Source organism: Macaca mulatta, chromosome 1 (assembly GCF_049350105.2).
Source record: "Macaca mulatta isolate MMU2019108-1 chromosome 1, T2T-MMU8v2.0, whole genome shotgun sequence".
Lineage (NCBI taxonomy): Eukaryota > Metazoa > Chordata > Mammalia > Primates > Cercopithecidae > Macaca > Macaca mulatta.
Window position 1 is genome coordinate 205,702,396 of NC_133406.1, and position 23,710 is coordinate 205,726,105.

Genomic DNA, 23,710 nt, shown 5'->3' on the forward strand with positions numbered 1-23,710 from the left:
CGTCCTTCACTCCTTCAACATCAAGGTCTTTAAATTTGTACCAGACGTCCAGGTATCTGCAGAGGGCCTCCCTCAAACATTCAGCAGAGTGCTGATCAGTGCATGTGTGAGAGAAACTTCCTGAAACTGAGATAAAACCATTAGAATGGATTGGAGAACAGTGCCTGGCACTCATACAGGACTGAGAATAGTGCCTGTTCTCAGCAGCTAGACTAGGAAAATTCGTAATTCACCAGGCACTGGGAAGATACTCAGGTAGGGCTTGCTTTGTCTAATTAGCCCCAGCTTGAGCACTACTTCAGACCTGCTGGACAAATGACAAAAGTAGTAACAAAATGATCAAACTCTTTCCATGTAAGTTAACTGAATCCCCGAACAAAGAACAAGAAGTTGTATAAGAATAGAAAATAGGCCGGGCGCAGTGGCTCAGCCTGTAATCCCAGCACTTTGGGAGGCTGAGGCAGGTGGATCACGAGGTCAGGAGTTTGACACCAGCCTGGCCAACATGGTGAAATCTGGTCTCTACTAAAAATACAAAAATTAGCCAGGCATGGTGGTGCACACCTGTAATCCCAGGTACTCGGGAAGCTGAGGCAGGAGAATCTCTTGAGCCTTGGAGACAGAGGTTGCCGTGACAGAGCAGGACTCCATCTCAAAAAATATATATATATTGTATGACTCCACTTATATGAGATCTCTAGGATAGACGATAGAGACGGAAAGACGAGAGATTATCAGACGTTAGGGTAGGGATGAATGGGAAGTTTCTGTTTGGGGGTAATAAAAAATATGTAAATAGATTGAAGTGATGGTTGGATAACATTGTGAATGTAGTTAATGCCACTGAACTGTATACTTCAAATGGTTAAAGTGGCAAGTTAAAAAAAAAAACAACACTCAATAAAAGAAGAGCTCCCCCAACACTTTAAGGAGCTTAGAGGGCAGATATACATGCAAATAATTACAATACAGCGTGCTAAGGTTATAATTGTGATGTATACAGAGTGTGATGAGTTTTGGGAGAGAACTCATATGTTTGTGGGTGTCGGGAATTTGGAATAATCATGGTGAGTGCCGGAACCTCTCTCAGCTCAGTGTTAACAGGGTGTGGAAGGAAAATATCTTGGGCCCCCAAAATTACTGAGCTAAAGGGAAAAGTCAAGCTGGGAGCTGCTGAGGGCAAACCTGCCTCCCATTCTATTCAAAATCACCCCTCTGCTCACTGAGATAAATGCATATCTAACTGCCTCTTTTGGAGAGGCTAATCAGAAACTCAAAGGAATGCAACCCTTTGTCTCTTATCTACCTATGACCTGGAAGGCCCCTCCCTACATCGGGTTGTCCTGCTTTTGCTTTCAGTTGTCCCACTTTTGCTTCGAGTTGTCCCGCCTTTCTGGACCAAACCAATGTTCATTTTACATATGTTGATGGCTGTCTCATGTCTCCCTAAAATCTATAAAACCAAGCTGTGCTCTGACCACGTTGGGCACATGTCATCAGGACCTCCTGAGTCTGTGTCATGGGTGTGCATCCTCAACTTTGGCAAAATCAACTTTCAAAATGAACTGAGATCTGTCTCAGATTTTCGGGGTTCGTTTTGGTAACCATGAAGGGATTCTGAGTGGAGGTGCCCCTGACCTTGACAAACCTCCTGTTGGTGCCTGGTACCAGCTTGATCTATCTTTATGGCTCAAACCAATAGGACAACTTGCTGAGGCCTGGATCACCCACTCCAGAGAATCCCTGATTTCCCAAGATTTGGTTGAGATCTAAAGGATTATTTTGCTGTACAACTTCCTTTTTTTTCTTTTAGTTTTACTTGCTTCCAACAAGGCAGGCAAGTTTTCCAGCTTCCATGATGATGGAATGCAGGTTAACTCCTCTACGGAGTTTGAGCTTGCTTCCAATAGGGAAGGTGAGTTTTTTTTTTTTTTTCTTCTTGCTTCTAGGATGGTAGGGAGCAGTCTTCAGCCTGAGATCCATCCCTAAGTAAGTAGATGAATTGGAGTTTTGTCTTGTCTAAAGGTAGCAACCAGCTGCTCTTAATTTCTCCTTACCATTAGAGCACTCAGTAATCCATGTAAGTTGTGCGGTCGTTTGTTTTGCATAACTGTTTTTTGTTGTTGTTGTTTGTGTCCATTTTTGTTGCTGTTTTGGTCCTTTTCCCATTGGGTTTGACCAACTTTATCTGTCTTGATCAAATCCGAAGGAAAGTTCCAAATTATGGGCAACAAGGCCCTGAAATGGTTAAATTCCCCCTCCACCCCCACAACACAAAAGTGGTATGGTGGGGGAGAAAAAACAGCCAACAAAAGGAAAAAAAAAAAAGGAAAGATTTTTTTATTTTGACTACTAAGGGGTTTATTTACATAACAAGGACACCTTTTTGCTAGCCAGGCCAAACTGAAAGAGCAATGACTATACTTCCAAAATAGCAGCAATTTGTCCTAGCTGAAATATGGTAATGAGGTTAAAAAATTTTTTTTAAAGGAACTCAATAGTTAAAAGCTTAATTAAAAGCTAGCATCCAAGATGTCTGTGTGATGGCTGGGTGCAGTGGTTCACGCCTGTAATCCCAGCACTTTGGGAGGCTAAGGCAGGCAGACCACCTGGGTAAGGAGTTTGAGACCAACCTGGCCAATATGATGAAACCCCATCTCTACCAAAAACACAAAAATTAGCTGGGTGTGCTGGCGGACACCTGTAATCCCAGCTACTCAGGAGGCTGAGGCAGGAGAATTGTTTGAACCTGGGAGGCGGAGGTTTCAGTAAGCTGAGATTGCGCCACTGCACTCCAGCCTGTCAACAGAGGGAGACTCCATCTTTAAAAAAAAAACAACAAAAAAAACAAAACACCCCGCTCGCGGGCGGCCGCGGGGCTTACTGGGAAGGGAGCCGAAGTCCGGTCACCTTTCAAGGACCCAGAAGTAGGGTTTTGGCCTAGATAACGGGGCAGAGATGTGGTTCGAGATTCTCCCCGGACTCGCCGCCATGGGCGTGTGCTTGTTTATTCCAGGACTGGCTACTGCGTACATCCAGAGGTTCACTAAGGGGGGCAAGGAAAAAAGGATTGCTCATTTTGGGTATCACTGGAATCTGATGGAAAGAGATAGGCGCATCTCTGGAGTTAATCGTCACTATGTGTCAAAGGGTTTGGAGAACATTGATTAAGGAAGCATTTTCCTGATTGATGAAAAAAATAACTCAGTTATGGCCATCTACCCCTGCTAGAAGGTTATACAGTGTATTATGTAACATGCAATGTGTTATGTAGTGCTTAATAAAAATAAAATGAAAAAAAAAGTTAAGTGTACTTTAAAAGCATCGCGTGGTCTAATCTCATAACAAGTCTCCCTTTTTAGAGACCCAGGATTCACTGCTAGCACTGCCCAGAGCTCAGAGATCCAGTTAAAAGATATCCCTATCTAAATAAAATTGACCTCCTTATACAATCCTGTGATAGATTTCTAGAATTTTATGTTTGATTTGATATCCATCTTTAATTTCCCTCTAGCACCACCAGACTTTTTCTTTCTGTACCTTATGATGTACATTTTGCTATTTGATTTTCACCTGAGTTGTTTCCTTGAATATGCAAATTTAAGGCTATTTAGCTGACAGCTGCTTAGGGTTGTGAAACAGGTTATTTGGCCGGGCGCGGTGGCTCAAGCCTGTAATCCCAGCACTTTGGGAGGCCGAGACGGGCGGATCACAAGGTCAGGAGATCGAGACCATCCTGGCTAACACAGTGAAACGCCGTCTCTACTAAAACATACAAAAAACTAGCCGGGCGAGGTGGCAGGCGCCTGTAGTCCCAGCTACGTGGGAGGCTGAGGCAGGAGAATGGCGTGAACCTGGGAGGCGGAGCTTGCAGTGAGCTGAGATCCGGCCACTGCACTCTAGCCTGGGTGACAAAGCAAGACTCCGTCTCAAAAAAAAAAAAAAAAAGAAACAGGTTATTAAGAATCTGAAAGTTTAAGATGGCAAAAAGAAAGGTTTTTATAAATCAAGATGTACTTCTATTGGCATACCTAATACAGCTGTGTATTCATGTATTGTGTACACAATGTTTCACTCCTGAAAATATATAAAATAGTTCTATTAATTGGCTTAAAGAAAAACAAAAGTGTATAAATCAAATACTTTATCTGAACATGGAAAGACTAGTCAAATGGTTTTTCAAGTTTACGTGACGTAAGTAAAATCTTTAATAAATAAGGTAGCTTTAAAATTATTGGTAAAGTAATATCAGAAATGTCTTAAGATTGCCAGCATACTTTTTTTTTTTTTTTTTTTTTTTTTTTTTTTTTTTTTGAGACAGAGTCTCGCTCTGTTGGCCAGGCTGGAGTGCAGTGGCATAATCTCGGCTCACTGAAACCTCCATCTCCCGGGCTCAAGCAATTCTCCTGGCTCAGCCTCCTGAGTAGTTGGGATTACAGGCGTGCGCCACCACACCTGACTAATTTTTGTGTTTTTAGTAGAGACAGGGTTTCACCATGTTGGCCAGGCTGGTCTCAAACTCCTAACCTCAGGTAATCTACCTGCCTCGGCCTCCCAAAGTGCTGGGGTAACAGGCGTAAGCCACTGCACCCAGCCCAGCATATATTTTTGTTCACATTTGTTAATCAAGCAATTTTATACTCATCCCTGCCAAATACTATAAGATGTCAAAATTTGGCATAGGGTTACAAAAGTATAAACATAGCCCATAACAGAATGATCTTTGCTTGTGTATTTTTAAATAAATAACACATTGATATTGGTTTAATGAAAATAGCTACATCTTGAATTTACTAAGATTACCATAACTTCTAATGCTTGGCTTTAGGCAGTCTAGTCCATAGGTAGTAAGGAGGTTTGCTCTGGGAAAGGACTGTTCGTCTTTTCTTCAAAGCTAAACTATAAACTAAATTCCTCCCAAAGTTAGTTTGCCTGACACCCAGGAATGAACACGGACAGGTTGGAGGTTAGAGGCAAGATGGAGTCAGTTAGGGCAGATCTTTTTCACTGTCTCAGTTATAATTTTGCAATGGCAGTTTCATAACTTTAAATGATGACAATTGCAATTTTCACAAATAATATAGGTAAATGATTAAAATAAAATAAGGTAAATGTAATGGGATAAATACTTGTAGACAAACTTGTCATAATTTAGAATCTAAAGTTATATTAAATAATACATATTTTGGCCAGGCATGGTGATTCACACCTGTAATCCCAGCACTTTGGGAGTCCAAGGTGGGAGGATCAACAGAGGTCAGGAGTTCAAGACCAGCCTAGCCAACATGATGAAACCCCATCTCTAAAAAAAAGTAGCTGGGCGTGGTGGTGGGTACTTGTAATCCCAGCAACTTGGGAGACTGAGGCAGGAGAATCGCTTGAAACCGGAAGGCGGAGGTTGCAGCGAGCTGAGCTTGTACCACTGTACTCTAGCCTGGGCAATAAGAGCAAAACTCCGTCTCAAAAAAAGAAACCAAAAAACAAAAACAAAACAAAAAAAACCAACCAAACAAAAAACGTTGCTGATTCTTTTTTTTTCAGAGTCAGTAAAATTTTTTTTAAGCTATTTACAGCTTTTAACAACTGAGTAAAGTATACTCCTATGAACAAAATTTGGAGCATATTTGTTTCTCTCTACCTGATTTCTACAGAATTTGGAAAGTGTGAGTATTCTTAAATTATGACAATACAATTATTTGCATAAGTGCAATAAGAATCTGTTTTCATTTGTAACAGGACACAATTGGAGAAAATGGATATTTTACCAAGGCTTTGACTGGAATGGTGTGCTTTCCTTTAAGGAACTGAACATGACTTATGGAGCCAATAAAAGCCCCTTGGAAAAAACTGGCCTCATACTTTTGTCTACACAGTCCCTGTACAGGGTTCCTGACCTGTGGTAAGTAAAGAATGTCACTTTCTGACAGGCCCAGGAGCCCCAGGTTTATCTTGGAACCTCAGAGGAGATGAATTCACCCAACTTATAGGTATTTGATGATACAAATCCATGGCTGGGCTCACCTTTAAAAAAGTCTTATCTGAGATTCCTTCTATTGAACAAAGTTCCATCAAAGCCACTTTAAAAGCCTATGGAAAAAAATAATTATTATTCTTGCTGCAGTGTATACAAATAATCAGGCCAAGTATAACAAAGCACATCAGTCCTGAAACTGGAGAGAGAATAATTGTGTTTCAGAAACTTTACTACACCTGTTGTTAGATTCTAGTCTTGCCTAATGTTTACCAATTTTTATTTTTTTCTACAGTTTGGACTGAATTCTAATTTTCTTGGCTACGAGCCTGCAAAATAATATTTTCAATTTTTTTCTCCTCCTTCTTCTTCTCCATTTTCCCTAATTTGGAGTCACTGAAAATTAAGCTGTGCTTTCTTTTCTTTTCTTTTCTTTTTTTGAGACAGAGTTTCGCTGTTGTTGCCCAGGCTGCAGTGCAATGGCACGATCTCGGCTCACCGCAACCTCTGCCTCCCAGGTTCAAGTGATTCTCCTGCCTTAGCCTCCCGAGTAACTGGAATTACAGGCATGCACCACCATGCCCAGCTAATTTTGTATTTTTGGTAGAGATGCAGTTTCTCCATGTTGGTCAGGCTGGTCTCGAACTCCCAACCTTAGGTGATCCGCCCGCCTCAGCCTCCCAAAGTGCTGGGATTACAGACGTTAGCCACTGCGCCTGGCCTAAGCTGTGCTTTCTTAAAGCCCTGAGAACTGAAGCTAGACAACTTAAATTTCAGAAGAAAATAACAGCAACCTATTTACATAGATAACCCACTTTCATACCTGCCTACTGATGTACTGACTTCAGAGTATTGTGGCCTATATTGATTTTCCAGGATAGTTCTTTGTTTGTTGTTTTTCTCCCTTCCTCCTCTATTTTCTCTTTACAGGACATGAGACTTCGCAACCTTTTAAAAATAAGCTTTCTGGCCAAGTGCAGTGGCTCATGCCTGTAATCCCAGCACTTTGGGAGGTCTAGCAGGGTGGATCGCTTGAGGTCAGGATTTCAAGACCAACCTGGGCAACATGGCAAAATTCTGTCTCTACTAAAAATACAGAAATTAGCCAGGTATTGTGACATGAGCCTACAGTCCCAGCTACTTGGGAGGCTGAGGCATGAGAATTGCTTGAGCCCTTGGCCGGGCGCGGTGGCTCAAGCCTGTAATCCCAGCACTTTGGGAGGCCGAGACGGGCGGATCACGAGGTCGGGAGATCGAGACCATCCTGGCTAACATGGTGAAACCCCGTCTCTACTAAAAAATACAAAAAACTAGCCGGGCGAGGTGGCGGGCGCCAGTAGTCCCAGCTACTCGGGAGGCTGAGGCAGGAGAATGGCGGGAACCCGGGAGGCGGAGCTTGCAGTGAGCTGAGATCCGGCCACTGCACTCCAGCCTGAGCGGCAGAGCGAGACTCCATCTCAAAAAAAAAAAAAAAAAAAAAAAAAGAGAATTGCTTGAGCCCGGGAAGTAGAAGTTGCAATAAGCCAAGATTATACCACTGTACTCCAGCCTGGGTGACAAAGCAAGACTCTGTCTCCAAAAACAGTCTGGGGGGAAATGGAATTGTCATTTTATCTCTGAAAGGATATTATATTAAACAAAGAAAAGGGGATACAGAGCTGCTTTACAGCCTCCTTGGAGGACTGAACAATAAGGAATATCATAGGCAACAGGAAGAGCTGAGATTTAAACAAAGAAAGAACTTTCCCAGGCCCTGGAACTAGTGGACAGGGAGATTTGAAGCATCTACTTCCCCAGGGCATTTCACTTCTTCTTTTACATACTGTGAATGGAAGCAACATTTTTTTTTTTTTTTTTTTTTTTTTGAGATGGAGTCTCGCTCTGTCACCCAGGCTGGAGTGCAGTGGCCGGATCTCAGCTCACTGCAAGCTCCGCCTCCCGGGTTTACGCCATTCTCCGGCCTCAGCCTCCCGAGTAGCTGGGACTACAGGCGCCCGCCACCTCGCCAGGCTAGTTTTTTTTTTTTTTTTTTTTTTTTTGTATTTCTTAATAGAGACGGGGTTTCACCGTGTTAGCCAGGATGGTCTCGATCTCCTGACCTCGTGTTCCGCCCGTCTCGGCCTCCCAAAGTGCTGGGATTACAGGCTTGAGCCACCGTGCCCGGCCCCATTTTTTTTTTTTTAAAGCAGCCAGATGGATCACCTGAGGTCAGGAGTTCAAAACCAGCCTGGCCAACATGGTAAAACCCCCATCGCTATTAAAAATACAAAAATTAGCCAGGTGTGGTGGCAGGTGCCTGTAATCCCAGCTACTTGGGAGGCTGAGGCAGGATAATCACTTGAACCTGGGAGGCGGAGGTTGCAGTGAGCCGATATTGTGCTACTGCACTCCAGCCTGGGCAACAAGAGCAAAACTCTGTCTCAAAAAAAAAAAAAGAAAGAAAAAAAGAAAAAAGAAATAGGAAAGCAGCCAGAGAAAAAAGACACAGCATGTAGAGAATAAAGATAAGAATGACAGCCAAGTTCTTGAAGAAAACAATGCAAGCAGAGGTAGTTAACTCCTTTAAAGTACTGAAAGAAATAAAAAAAAAAAATCCAAAAACTATTAACCTCTAATTCTATACCCAGCAAAAATATCTTTCAAAACAAAATGCAGGCCAGTTGCAGTGGCTCATGCCTGTAATCCTAGCACTTTGGGAGGCCGAGGTGGGCAGATAACCTGAGGTCAGGAGTTCAAGACCAGCCTGGCCAATATGGCAAATCTCTGTCTCTGCTAAAAATACAAAAAGTAGCTGAGCATGGTAGCTCGTGATTGTAATCCTAGTTACCCAGGAGGCTGAGGCAGGAGAATCGCTTGAACCTGGGAAGCGGAGGTTGCAGTGAGCTGAGATCACACCACTGCACTGCAGCCTGGTGACAGAGTGAGACTCCGTCTCAAAAAACAAACAAAAAGACATACCTGTTCTAAACACTACACACTTAATAATAAAGATTCAAAATAGGCCGGGCACGGTGGCTCAAGCCTGTAATCCCAGCACTTTGGGAGGCCGAGGCGGGCGGATCACGAGGTCAGGAGATCGAGACCAGCCTGGCTAACATGGTGAAACCCCGTCTCTACTAAAAATACAAAAAACTAGCCGGGCGAGGTGGCGGGCGCCTGTAGTCCCAGCTATTTGGGAGGCTGAGGCAGGAGAATGGCGTAAACCTGGGAGGCAGAGCTTATAGTGAGCTGAGATCCGGCCACTGCACTCCAGCCTGGGTGACAGAGCGAGACTCTGTCTCAAAAAAAAAAAAAAAAAAGATTCAAAATACACAAATCCAAAACTGCTAGAACTGCAGGAAAAATAGAGAAGTTCATAATTAAGGTTGGAGATTTGGTATCCCTTCATAATCAATATTATGCAATTATTGAGAAAATCAGCAAGGAATAAGAAAATTGAGCAACACTATCAGCCAACCTTATCTGATATTTATTTATTTATAACTTTTTTTTTGGCTGGGTGCGGTGGCTCACGCCTGTAATCCCAGCACTTTGGGAAACCGAGCTGGGTGGATCACCTGAGGTCAGGAGTTCAAGACCAGCCTGGCCAACATGGTGAAATCCCATCTCTACTAAAAATACAAAAATTAGCTGGGCCTAATTTTTTTTTCTAGAGACTGAGTCTTCCACTGTCACTCAGGCTGGAGCGCAGTGATACGATTATAGTTCACTGTAACCTCAAACTCCTGGGCTCAAATGATCCTCCCAGCTCAGACTGCCAAGTAGCTAGGACTATAAGTGCATGCCACCATGTCCAGTTAAGCTTGTTTTTGTTTGTTTGTTTGCTTTTGGTGGAGAGGGTCTCACTATATTGCTCAGGTTGGACTCGAACTCCTAGCCTCAAGTGATTTTTCCAGCCTTAGCCTCCAAAATCATGTGGATTATAGGCATGAGCCACCATGCTGGCCTAATTGATATTTATAGACTACTCTACCTAACAACAACAGAACACATGTTATTTTTAAGGGCAGATGAAAAATTTACTAAGATAGACCACAGTCTGGACTGTAAAATAAGTCTGGTGATAAACATAAATTTTAAAAGATTCAAATCAGGCCGGGCGCGGTGGCTCACGCCTGTAATCCCAGCACTTTGGGAGGCCGAGGCGGGCGGATCACAAGGTCAGGAGATCGAGACCACGGTGAAACCCCGTCTCTACTAAAAATACAAAAAATTAGCCGGGCGTGGTTGTGGGCGCCTGTAGTCCCAGCTACTCGGGAGGCTGAGGCAGGAGAATGGCGTGAACCCGGGAGGCGGAGCTTGCAGTGAGCCGAGATCGCGCCACTGCACTCCAGCCTGGACGACAGAGCGAGACTCCGTCTCAAAAAAAAAAAAAAAAAAAAAGATTCAAATCATCCAGTGAATGTTCTCTGACTACAATGGAATTACATTAGAAATTAATAACAAGATACCTGGAAAATACCCCCAAATTTGGAGATTACATAATATACATTTAAATAACTCATAAAGGAGAAATCAAAAGGAAAATTAGAATTTTTTATTCTTTTGAGATGGAGAAATGGCCAATTTTTTTAAAAAAATTATTTTTTATGGTTAAATATTACTTTTATGTTTTAATTAATTTTTTTTATTGAGATGGAGTCTTGTTCTGTCACCCAGGCTGGAGTGCAGTGGCGTGATCTTGGCTCACTGCCAACCTCTGCTGCTGGGTTCAAGTGATTCTCGTGCCTCAGCCTTCGGAGTATCTGGGATTACAGATGCACGCCACCAGACCCGGCTAATATTTTTTATTTTTAGTAGAGACGGGGGTTTCGCCATGCTGGCCAGGCTGGTCTCAAACTCCCGACCTTGGGTGATCTGCCCGCCTTGGCCTCCCAAAGTGCTGGGATTACAGGCGTGAGCCACCGTGCCCGGCTACTTTTATTTTTCCACCTATTTTGGTTTAGGACAGATGCCTCTGACTTGAACAGACCATCAGAGATGTGCAACATGAATTTTAGAAAACCAGTCAGAGAGTGCTGAGCTCACTTAGGAAACAACACAGTTTCTGCTTTCCCACCACCCATGCTTTTGGGCCTGTGCTCACAGAGAAGTCCTCTGTTATCAGGCTGGCTTCATAAGTCAGTCCCAGCATCTTTGAAGGCATATTGATGCTGAAATGGAAAGGGTTTCAGTGCAATCTCTTCCAGTTTCATAGATGAAGCTCTAGGACAGAAGTAAACTTTCCTATTTACAGAAGGTCTTTGAATAATGTTTTTTTTCAACATCATTTGGTTATAACATTGATGAGAAAAAAATCTGACTCCTGGCTGGGGCCACTGTCTGTTTGCATGTTCTCCCATGTTGGCGTGGGTTTTCTCCGGGTACTCCCACATCACAAAGCTGTGCATGTTTGGTTAGTTGGCATGTGTAAATAGTCCCAGTCTGAGTGTGAGAGTGTGTATGAGTAAGCCCTGCGATGGGATGGCGTCCTGTCCAGGGTAGGTTCCCACTTTGCACTCTAAGCTGCCAGGATAGGCTCTGGCCACTCATGACCCGACCCTGCACTGCTTATTCATTTCTGTGATGTTTATTCAGACTTTGTTCAAACTCATGTCTCCAGATCCTATCTTCTCAAGTTGTTTTTGCTTGCTGAGTAGTTTTTCATTAATTTTGGGGATTTCTTGGAATGAGTTTTTCTGATTAGATTCCATTGTTCGAAATTTTTCCTTGAGGGCATCCAGATCCTCCTTGAGAGCAACCTGCATCCACACCAAGCCAACATAGGCCACAACACAGGCAGCGAGGATGACAGAACCACAGAGCAGATAACAGATCTTGCAGCATCCTAAATAGCCTCCCTTGGCAAAGCGAGAGCCATTTCCAACCACACCGAATTCCTCTTCCTCCTGGGAGCTGGACTCAGAGTCTGAGTCAGGAGGCTCAGGGCGATGACTGCTTGGACCTTTCTTGGGCTTCTTTCTCTGGCTGTCCCCAGCCAAACCAATCAATGCATTGAGCTCTTTGGGCATTTTCATTTTCTTGTGTGGGGTAAGTGGAGCCCCGACTCCTGAGCTGCCAGGTGCGCATCGGATGCCCCATTCTCTTCCTGCCTTGGCAGCTGCCTTCCAGGGTTGGGGATCCTGGGCCAGAGGCCCCTGGTCACTCCCACCTAGGGGTGGGACTGACCGGATCCGCCAGGGACTGGAGATTGAAGCCCAGAAGAAGCTGGATGGGGGAAGACACATAGAAATGGCCAAGGAGCTGATGACCCCAAAGGATAAGGCCTTGGGCGCAGAGCGTTAGTAAAGAGGGTGGAAAGGGACCTTTATCTCCCAAAGCCGGGAAAAAAGCCAAGTCAAAAATGAAGGGTTCTCAACCCTGATAAGTAGGCAATACTTCTAAGGGTGCTGCTCCAAGAGCTGGGGAAGGGCACACAAAATAGATGTTTTGGACCTCCGGGGCAGAGTTTTCAATGGAGAGGGAAGAGAAACTTATTCTTGAGTGGGAAGAGTGGGGAGGTGTAGAGCAAGAAGGTGGGAACGCGTCAGTCCCTTCCTAGCAGGAGAGGTGGCGGCAGGAGGGAGCTCCCAGCGGCTACAACCCCAACACTGCTTGGCCGCGGAGAAAATGCCCAGGCCAGGAAGCCGGACGGGGTGTGTGATGATCACCGTTCTCTGGCCTCTGGCCTGAAAGTGAAGGGGGCCCGAGGCCGAGGAAGATCTCGAGCCGGGCTCTAAGGGCTCACTCTGAGAGAAGCCAGTCCCGCGCCTGCTAGACCTTCGCCCCGCGGTCTGGGCCTGGGGGGCGCCGCGCCGCGGGCGACGGCTGCTCAGCCCACCAATAACGCTTCCGCCTGGAGTTTGAGGTCTCCGGCAGGGGCAACTCTCGGCCACTCACACGCGCAGGCCCCACGCTAGCCGCAACTCTGGCCCCTGCTCCGTCTCCGGCCGCCGCTACTCCCTACACGTTGTTGTTGTTGGCGGTGGCGGCTGCTAGCTCCAGACCGGGGCCATCGGCCCCGCCCCCTATTTTTTAAATATTTATTTATTGAGACAGTGTCTTACTCTGTCATCCAGGCTGCAGTGCAGTGGTACAGTCACAGCTCACTACAGCCTCGACCTCCTGGGCTCAGGCAATCCTCCCACTTTTGCCTCCCAAGTAGCTGGGACTGCAGGTGTGAGCCACCATGTCCAGCTACTTTTTTTATTTTTTGCAGAGACGGGGTCTCACTATGTTGCCCAGGCTCTTTTAGCTTGTTTTGAAACATCATGTTAATTTTCACCTGTTTGGTAGGGATTTACTTTGCTGTTTTCTATGCAATTTTGTATTATATTTCATAATCCTTTTTTGTTGCTTACTTTCATGTGAAATGCATTTTCCTGTACTTATTGGGAGAGACGGGCCAGAATAGCTTTTCTAGCCTCAAGGCTCATGAAGTTCCATTATTTTCACAAAGTGACTAAAATAGCCTAATACTTTGAGATGTTTCCTCTGCTTCTCTCTCACTTCTGTCTGTACCTTTTCTTTCCTTTACCTCTTACTGTCACTGTCCTGCTCAATTTGGAGTCTACAACCTCAGAGGAGTTTTGTTTTGGAATGAAGCTCAAATTTGTTAGTTTCAAGACTTCATGAGAACCTAGACCACTACAACATCTTCAGAACTTAGCACTGTCGGCCGGGCGCGGTGGCTCAAGCCTGTAATCCCAGCCCTTTGGGAGGCCGAGACGGGCGGATCACGAGGTCAGGAGATCGAGACCATCCTGGCTAACACGGTGAAACCCCATCTCTACTAAAAAATACAAAAAACTAGTCGGGCGAAGTGGCGGGCGCCTGTAGTCCCAGCTACTCGGGAGGCTGAGGCAGGAGAATGGCGTAAACCCGGGAGGCGGAGCTTGCAGTGAGCTGAGATCCGGCCACTGCACTCCAGCCTGGGTGACAGAGCAAGACTCCGTCTCAAAAAAAAAAAAAAAAAAAAAAAAAAAAGAACTTAGCACTGTCCCCAAACTCACGGGCAAATTGGAGTCGATAGAAACTTTCCGTGTTTCAGCTGTTGATAGATTTTTTTTTTTTTTTGATATGGAAGTCTCGTTCGTTCTGTCGCCCAGGCTGGAGTGCAGTGGCAGGATCTCGGCTCACTGCAACCTCCACCTCCTGGGTTCAAGAGATTCTCCTGCCTCAGCCTCCTGAGTAACTCGGATTACACGCGCCTGCCACCACTACCTCTGGCTCATTTTTGTATTAGTAGAGATGGGGTTTCACCATGTTGGCCTGGCTGGTCTCGAACTCCTGACCTCAGGTGATCCACCTGCCTCTGCCTCCCAAAGAGCTGGGATTACAGGCATGAGCTACCACACCTGGTTCCAATTTTTTAAATTTTATTTTTGGCCTACCATGCTTTCCAGTGAAAACATGTTGACTTGGGGGCTCTCCTATTCTTAAGGCCATCAGATGTCCCACTGCCTTTCCTCCATGGCTTTCTACACAGATGTCCCAAGCAGATCTTTTTTTTTTTTTTTTTTTTTTGAGACGGAGTCTTGCTCTGTCACCCAGGCTGGAGTGCAGTGGCCGGATCTCAGCTCACTGCAAGCTCCGCCTCCCGGGTTTACGCCATTCTCCTGCCTCAGCCTCCCGAGTAGCTGGGACTACAGGCGCCCGCCACCTCGCCCGGCTAGTTTTTTTTTTTTTGTATTTTTTAGTAGAGACGGGGTTTCACCGTGTTAGCCGGGATGGTCTCTCGATCTCCTGACCTCGTAATCCGCCCGTCTCGGCCTCCCAAAGTGCTGGGATTACAGGCTTGAGCCACCGCGCCCGGCCCCAAGCAGATCTTATAGCTGCTTTTGAGTTTGTCACTATCTGATCATATTTTGGAATTGTGGATACCTTGTCACAAAGATTAGCAGTAGATGCCGTGCATGGATTTCTGCTTTAAGTCTCCTAGTTGCTGTTTTTATGAAGGGATTTGGGGAGATTAACAAATGACACAACTATTTCTGACATCTACTTTTTTTTAAATTTTTTTCTGCGCCAGAGTCTCGCTCTGTCACCTAGGCTGGAGTGCAATGGTGCAATCGTGGCTCACTGCAACCTCTGCCTGTCAGGTTCAAGCAGTTCGCCTGTCTCAGCCTACCAAGTAGCTGGGAATACAGGTGTGCACCACCACGCCTGGCTCATTTTTTTGTATTTTTAGTAGAGATGGGGTCTCACCATATTGGTCAGACTGGTCTTGAACTCATGGCTTCAGGTGATCCACCCGCCTTGGCCTCCCAAAATATTGGGATGACAGGTGTGAGCCACCATGCCCAGCCATCTATTTTTTAATGGACTTCTGGTAATCTTTTATTTAGGAATATTTATAAGTGATAATGGTTGTCTAAGAGGTAGTACAGCATGGTGATTGATAGGATGGGCTTTGGAGTCAGGCTACCTGGGTACAAATCCTAGTTTCCCCCGTATTAGTTGTGTAATCTATAATGTCTGTTTTTTTTAAAGTTTCCTCTGTAAAATAATAGGTTGTTGTGAGAACTAAATGAAATAATATATGTAAAACACTGAGGGAAGTACTAGGTTACTTAATAGGCTAATAGGCATTCAACAAAGATAGCTGTTATACTTAAGTTTATTTTTTTACATTATTGGCTTTATAATAGACTACAAAGAGTAGAAAACACTTGAAAATGAAAATAAGAACACCAACCTCTTGATTTTATGACAAGGTAGAAACTACAACTAAAAACAGCTGGAAAATGATGAAAAACACACATGGTTGACCAAGGTGACTTTAGAGGAAAGTTCATAGTCTAAAGCACTTCCATTAAAAGACTGAAAATATATGCAATAAGCATTCAATACTAGAGTTAATTGTCTTCTATTTTCTTTTCTTTTTTTTTTTGAGACAGAGTTTCACTCATTGCCCAGGCTGGAGTGCAATGGCGCGATCTTGGCTCACTGCAACCTCTGCCTCCTGGGTTCAACTGATTCTCCTGCCTCAGTCTCCTGAGTAGCTGGAATTACAGGCACCCACCACCATGCCCGGCTCATTTTTTTTTGTATTTTTAATAGAGATGGGGTTTCACTATGTTGGCCAGGCTGGTCTTGAACTCTTGACTTCGTGATCCGCCTGCCTTGGCCTCCCAGTGTTGGGATTACAGGCATGAGCCACCATGCCCAGCCTATTTTATTTATTTTTACCTTTTTTTGAGAATTTCGCTTTTGTCGCCCAGGCTGGAGTGCAATGGCACGATCTCGGCTCACCACAACCACAGTCTCCGGGGTTTAAGCTGTTCTCCTGCCTCAGCCTCCGGAGTAGCTGGGATTACAGGCATGTGCCATCACGCCTGGCTAATTTTGTATTTTTAGTAGAGACGGGGGTTTCTCCATGTTGGTCAGGCTGGGCTCGAACTCCCAACCTCAAGTGATCCGCCTGCCTCGGCCTCCCAAAGTGCTGTGATTACAGGTGTGAGCCACTGCGCCAGGCCTGTTTTCTCTTTCTTAAGGTGGAAATCAGTTAGTTAGGGCTGGGCATGGTGGCTTATGCCTGTAATCCCAGCACTTTGGGAGGCTAAGGTTGGTGGATCACTTGAGGTCAGGAGTTCGAGACCAGCCTGGCCAACATGGTGAAACCCCATCTCTACTAAAAATACAAAAAAATGAGCCAAGTGTGGTGATGGGCACCTGTAATCCCATTTACTTGGAGGCTGAGGCAGGAGAATCGTTTGAACCCGGGAGATGGAGGTTGCAGTGAGCTGATATTGCGCCACCTTACACACTCCAGCCTGGGCAACAGAGGGAGACTCCATCTTTAAAAAAAAAAAAAAGAAAAGAAAGAAAGTAAAACAGGTATATAGAAGATACTAAGAGAATTTTTTCTACAACTCTAGGCAAATGCATTTGAAAGAAAGCCTCAATGAAATGGATGTTCTCCTAGAAAAAGTATAAGTTTTCAAAATTGATGAGAGGGTAAAGGAGAAACAGCTGGAGAAAAGTGCCAGAGAAATAGTCTTTAAAAAAAAATTCCAGGCCTAGATATATACACCATTTGATTCTTTCAAATCTTTGAATAACACATTTTCTTTGTTATTTAAACTTTTCTGGCCAGGCATGGTGTCTCATGCCATAATTCCAGCACTTTGCGAGGCCCAGGCGGGCGGATCACCTGAGGTCAGGAGTTCAAGACCAGTCTGGCCAACATGATGAAACCCCATCTCTACTAAAAATACAAAAATTAGTTGGGCGTAGTGGTATGCGCCTGTCATCCAAGCTACTTGGGAAGCTGAGGCAGGAAAATCGCTTGAACCTGGGAGGCAGTGGTTGCAGTGAGCCGAGATCACACCACTGCACTCCAGCCTGGGCAACAAGAGTGAAACTGTCTCAAAAAAAACCCTCTTCTCTAGTATAAATAGTCTTTTCTTTTGAGGTTACTTAAATATAGTTATATTTTCATAACGTGGCTTAGTAATTTATTGTGTCATCCAGCTGAGATGTATAAACCAAAAACACAGCAATGACTTTAACATTTAAACAGGACAGTTTACAAAAAAGGAAATACAAATGGCTCAAACAAATAAATAGATACCTAATTTTATTCTTGTTTTTTTTATTTATTTTTATTTTTATTGTTTTTGAGACAGAGTCTCGCTTTGTCGCCCAGGCTGGAGTGCAGCGGCGCCATCTCGGCTCACTGCAAGCTCCGCCTCCCGGGTTCACACCATTCTCCTGCCTCAGCCTCTGAGTAGCTGGGACTACAGGCGTGCACCACCACGCCCGGCTAATTTTTTGTATTTTTAGTAGAGACAGGGTTTCACCGTGTTAGCCAGGATGGTCTCGATCTCCTGACCTCGTGATCCGCCCGCCTCAGCCTCCCAAAGTGCTAGGATTGCAGGCGTGAGCCACTGCGCGCGGCTCTTGTTTGTTTTAAAGAGATAAGGTCTCACTCTGTTGCCTAGGCTCTGGAGCATAGTAGTGCAATCATGGTTCACTGCAGCCTCAAATTTCTGGGCTTAAGCAATCTTCCTGCTTCAGCCTCCCAAGTAGCTGGGACTTCAGGTATGCACCACCACACTTTGCTAATTAAAAAAAAAAAAAAATTGTAGTTTTGGGGTCTTACTATGTTGCCAAACTGATCTTGAACTCATGGTCTCAAGTGATCTTCCTTCCTGCGTAGGCCCTCAAAGAGCTGAGATTATAGGTGTGAACCACCATGCCCAGTCCCCAACCTTATTCTTAATATACAAAATTCTACTGAGATTAAAATGCCATTTTTAAAGTAAGAGATTGGGAAAGATCAAAACATTTGATAACACTTATAAAAATTTAATAGGCACTCTCATGCATTGTGGGTGGGACTGTAAATTGGCACAATACTTATAGATGGCAACTTGCCAATATCTATCAAAAGTAAAAATGCACATATCTTAACCTAATAATTCTAACTTTAGATTTCCAGCTTACAGTAACTCACTCGAGTGCAATATGACCTATATAAAAGGTTAAAAAATGAATCATTATACTAGCAAAAGGTTAGGAAAAAACATGTCTGTCAGCAGGGACTGCTCAAATATATTATGGTACATTCATACAATAACATCTGCAGTTATAGACCAAGAATCAAGAAACTCTTCATGTAACGACATGGGACAATCTCAAAAATATGTTACACAGAGAAGACAAGCTAAAAACAGTATACACTGTACAATACCACTTAGGAAAAATATCTCTAGAGGGATATTTAAGGAAAAGATAACACTTTCTGGGATGAGAAAATGAGTTCTAAAGGAGGGAAGAAAACTTCACTGTATATCATTCTGTGTCTTTTGAATTTTGAACAATTTTGAAATAAAAACATTCCAACAGATATACAAGTCTTTTAGGTAAGTTCAAATGAACAAGTATTATATTTCTTTCATCTGACTGATAAACTTTTCCACAATTTCATTGAGTCTTTCAGGCTCCATTAGTTTATTTACCAACTCCTGCTCAACAGCCATTAGGGCTGGGCCAGTAAGCTTCTCTTGTCCCAAGGTATTACATAAATATGTCTTAAGACGAGGCAGGGTAGAAAATGAATTCTCAGTACTTGCTGAAGTAATTGGCCAAGACAAAGCAATATACAATAGCTTTGAGAGACAAGGAATATTACTGTGAAGACCATGCTGAATAAACAAACAGCCGAGACTGACGAAGTTTATGCAATTATCATCTATGACAAAGTTGAGCTTTGCATAATGTCGATAAAATCTAAGTTCTGGGATAATGTCCTCATCCAGTTTATAAAATTCCTGAACATGTTTTGCTGTTGATTCATTTAATGGCTCATTCCATTTAAATAACAGTTCTGAAATTTGCTTTATTTTGCAATAATCAAACTCTGAAAAACATAACTTTAAATTTTGTAATATAGTATCTAATCCTTGGTAATAGATATTAATTTTATATTGTTCTTCTGTTGAAGTAGGAAAAAACGTATTATCTGAATTGCCAAGATCTACTGATTTCTGAATTTTTCTTCTTTTCTGAAGAGAAGGTTTTTCAACTTTAAAACCTTTACAGGTTATTTTTTGACATATTTCCTCTGCTCCATCCCAGATTGTTTTAAAGTATACATCATTTCTTTCAGATGATAAACATTCCAAAATTGCTTCTATTTTTGAAGACAAAGAAAAAATGTCTATGGTTTTATTTTGAAGCTCTTTGGAAAGAATTCCTGTAACACTCAGCACTCGATACAGGAATTTCAAACAAAAGACAAATTCAAATTTGGAAACCAATGTCAGCAAATGACTCAATTCATCAGCGAAACTTGTATTTGAAGAATGGCTTGCTATAACTTCCAATGTTTCAATAATCTCTGGAAGAGTGTCAATCACAGATAGTAATGTACGATCATGGACTGTCCAACATGATTGTGATATATGTTTCTTGCATGTTTTGTTTTGACTTAGCCTACAAATGTTTCGAAAATTTGCCAACATTTCTCCAGACATACAAATAGTGTTGAACAAAGAACTGAGAGTTTTTAGAGCACTTCGGAGTTCTTTTACTTCTTTACAAAACCTAATTATTGATAAATCCAAAAAGTGTGCATAACAATGTATGTATAAAGCTCTTGGTTCTTCTTTCTTGAATTCTGCTGCTACTTTATTAAATTTTATTCTCAAATTAGTGGTGCTATCATAGGCCTGGCCATGTATTTTATCCATATCTATTCCAATTTGCTGCAGATAAGTTTTGATGGTGCTATATAAGTGGGTCCCAGTCATCTCCTCAGTATCAACAAAACCCAAGAATCTTTCCTTAATTAAGATAGCCTTTGATGATTTTTGTGGGTATCTTACACAAATTGAAAGCTGTTCTTTCATGGCACTGTTGGTTGTCTCATCACATATTATTGAAAATGCTGAGGAGTCATTGATCTCATTCACAATATCCTGCAACATTTCAGTCTTTATTATTTCAATAATATCACTTTGAATTTGTGTACTGTTATAGAAGTCAACTTGTGAATTCATAAGTCGAAATGTTTCTTCTCCTTTATCTTTTGCTCTCATTTCTAACAATTCTAAAAAATTGCCTTTATTCGCAGATGAAACTGACTGGTCGTTTCCTCTTAAGGGTAAACACTGCTTTCCAAGAAATAAAATATTTTCAATTATAAGCTTTAGGTACTTTTTATTTCCCTCAATCTGTTTCGAATGAATAGATAAATCATCAGTGACAGCTCCATCACAAAATTGGTATTCTCTCCAAAATTCCAGTGACTTCAAATGCATTTCACTTTTTTCATGCTTTCTGAATTTTTCCAGAGTTTTTTTCCAATTAGAGGTTCCATGCGTTGCAAATGACTCTCTTCCACAGCTAAAATATTTTTGGCAGAACAACTGGCATGAATAACAGAATGCCACATCTTTTTTATTGTTTTCCAAACACTGAAAATCTGCACAACAAGATTTTTTAATACTTCTTGATTTACCTTTAACTTTTTGTACTTTGGATGTACATTTTGGGTGACATAGTTCATCACTTATTTTCATAGATTTCATATTGTCTTTTTGTACTTCTATACTGGAACCAATTGCATGCTGACTGAATACTGATGAAGATGGTGAAAGGCTTGGCTGTTCCATACTACTACTAGCAATAGCACTGCTGGGTTCACTAGGTGAACTCTTAGAAAGCTTTGGGAGAAAATGGGAAAAGAACATTTAAGAGTTTTCAAATATTAATTAAAATATCAAATATATCTACTCTAATAACATAGTAAAATAAATGGCTGAGTTACAGTATGAGCTCCACTAGGGGGAAACATTAACAATTACGTATAACTTATTTATTTGCAATCTAGATTCAGCATTAAATGTTTGAAGGACCTTTTGGTATGTAATTGTCATAAAAATAATTTTTATTGCTCAGATGACTCAAATTGCATAGTATTTTTTTAAACGAAGAACCCAGAGGAAAAAAATCCTTCTGTTTAAAACAATCTACACACATATAATACATATATTTAAAAACATATAAGAAATATATAAAATATAGAAATATATTTAAATATAGAAATATATATTAAATATATATATATAAAACATCTGGGCCAGGTGCAGTGGCTCACGCCTGTAATCCCAGCACTTTGGGAGGCTGAAGTGGGCGGATTTGAGACCAGCCTGGCCAACATGGTGAAACCCCTTCTCTACTAAAAATACAAAAATTAACTGGGCATGGTAGCAGGTGCCTATAATCCTGGCTACTCAGGAGGCTGAGGCAGGAGAATCGCTTGAACCCAGGAGGTAAAGGCTGCAGTGAGCTGAGATCATGGCACTGAACTCCAGCCTGGGTGGCAGAGCGAGACTCTGTCTGTAAACAAACAAAGAAACAAACAAAAAAATTCTGCTTATTAAAAACAGACAGTGGTAAAAAAAAAAGGTTAAAATAAAACCTACCTCCACAATGACATCTGCTGTTGCTGTTACTGAAGAAACTGTATCTGTTAAAATAGAGCATAAATTCAAGATCTTACATACTATAACCTATAAAATAGCATCATAAACTATAATTGCTTATTTCATACAAGAAACAAAAAGGAAATTTAGCATATAGACAGATTTATCAAGTGTGACAAAACAATATTTATGTCAAATATCTTTTTTTTTTTTTTTTTATTTTGAGACGGAGTCTTGCTCTGTCACCCAGGCTGGAGTGCAGTGGCGCGATCTCGGCTCACTGCAAGCTCCGCTTCCCGGGTTTATGCCATTCTCCGGCCTCAGCCTCCCGAGTACCTGGGACTACAGGCGCCCGCCACCTCGCCTGGCTAGTTTTTTGTGTTTTTAGTAGAGACGGGGTTTCACCGTGTTAGCCAGGATGGTCTCGATCTCCTGACCTTGTGATCCGCCCGCCTCGGCCTCCCAAAGTGCTGGGATTACAGGCTTGAGCCACCGTGCCCGGCCTATGTCAAATATTTTAACGTCAACTTTTACCTTGCAAGACATCAGTGTTCATGATGGGCAAGGCAACATCGGTGTCTGCCAATGACACTATATTGCTTATAACTGGAGTCGTATCTTTCTTTGGAGAGAGAAGCTCTGTTGAAGTATTGTGCACCACGGAAACAACATTTACTGACAAAAACAAAAAGATTTCTTATAAACTAAGCGAAAACAATCATCAGAAAGTACTGTTATAGTAATACTGTTTCAAGAAATAATGCAAGCATCTAATAGCTTAAGGAATTGGTAGTTACTGAAGTAATTTTTATTAGGGCTTAGGAATAGCCAGGTTCTTTAGTATCATATTTATAATTACAACACTACACTGAAAATTTACACTTCTCCAATATTTTATGTCTTTTACCTTTGTGCACAATTTCCCAGTCCTTTTAAACAATTTAAAAAGTTTAAATTATGAGAAAATTTTTCTGTGAAATTACTCATGAAGAAAAGAGATTCTGATAGAATCTCCTAATGGGCATCAATTTCAAACTCTTTCAGGATTCATAAACCTTAACATCAATAGAGTGCTAGGTTGGTGTCCCAGCTATTATTGCAGAAATTTCTGTAACAAGCCAGTTTGTATGACTTACAAATCCCAGAGGCAGCAGTCACTCTATGGTCTATGTAAATAGCACCACTGGTCCTATCCTGGGGCTTTTTGATGGAATACTTAGTTGGCTCAGATTATTTGTGCTTTTTAATTATTAAGTCCTAAAGCATTTACAATCACCTCTATTTCATGTGAAAAATGTAATGAAAACTCTTTTTACAAAGCAGGGCTAAGTAAAACATTCTATATTCTAATAAAAGCAGTCTTGTAAATGGATTAAACTCTATATTGAGTGCCTCCTATGTACCATGTTTTGCAGTAGTTGCTCAATATATATTGATGTAAACATACATATGTTCATTTACTAAAGAATCTAAATAAAGACATGTATCTTTTAATTTTTATTATTATTATTTTTGAGATGCAATCTTGATCTGTTGCCCAGACTAGAGTGCAATGGTGCGATCTTGGCTCACTGCAACCTCCACCACCTGGGTTCAAGTGATTCTCCTGTCTCAGCCTCCTGAGTAGCCAGGACTACAGGGACCCACCACCACGCCAAGCTAATATTTTTGTATTTTTAGTAGAGACGGGGTTTCACCATGTTGGCCAGGCTAGTCTCAAACTCCTGACCTCAGGCGATCTGCCTGCTTTGGCCTCCCAAATAGGCATGAACCACCGTGGTTGGCCTACAAATATTAACTCTCTGGTGGTAAAGTAGCCTTCCTT

At 42.4% G+C, this 23,710-nt stretch overlaps 1 protein-coding gene and 1 pseudogene across 12 annotated transcripts in view; one reads left to right on the forward strand and one right to left on the reverse strand.

Annotated features, from left to right (window-relative positions):
* LOC711626 (NADH:ubiquinone oxidoreductase subunit A1 pseudogene) lies at nucleotides 2,898–3,301 on the forward strand (annotated as a pseudogene).
* The window catches only part of ZMYM1 (zinc finger MYM-type containing 1), a 37,680-nt gene continuing 32,211 nt past the window's right edge, over nucleotides 18,242–23,710 (reverse strand). For all 12 annotated transcript variants that reach the window (XM_077963584.1, XM_028836156.2, XM_077963555.1 and 9 more), the window contains 3 exons: nucleotides 22,420–22,560; nucleotides 21,886–21,929; nucleotides 18,242–21,123 (listed from right to left, as the gene is read on the reverse strand). In XM_077963584.1, coding sequence (XP_077819710.1) covers nucleotides 18,841–21,123; nucleotides 21,886–21,929; nucleotides 22,420–22,441 — 2,349 coding nt within the window. In that variant the 5' untranslated portion in view covers nucleotides 22,442–22,560 and the 3' untranslated portion in view covers nucleotides 18,242–18,840. The remainder of the gene's footprint in view (nucleotides 21,124–21,885; nucleotides 21,930–22,419; nucleotides 22,561–23,710) is intronic.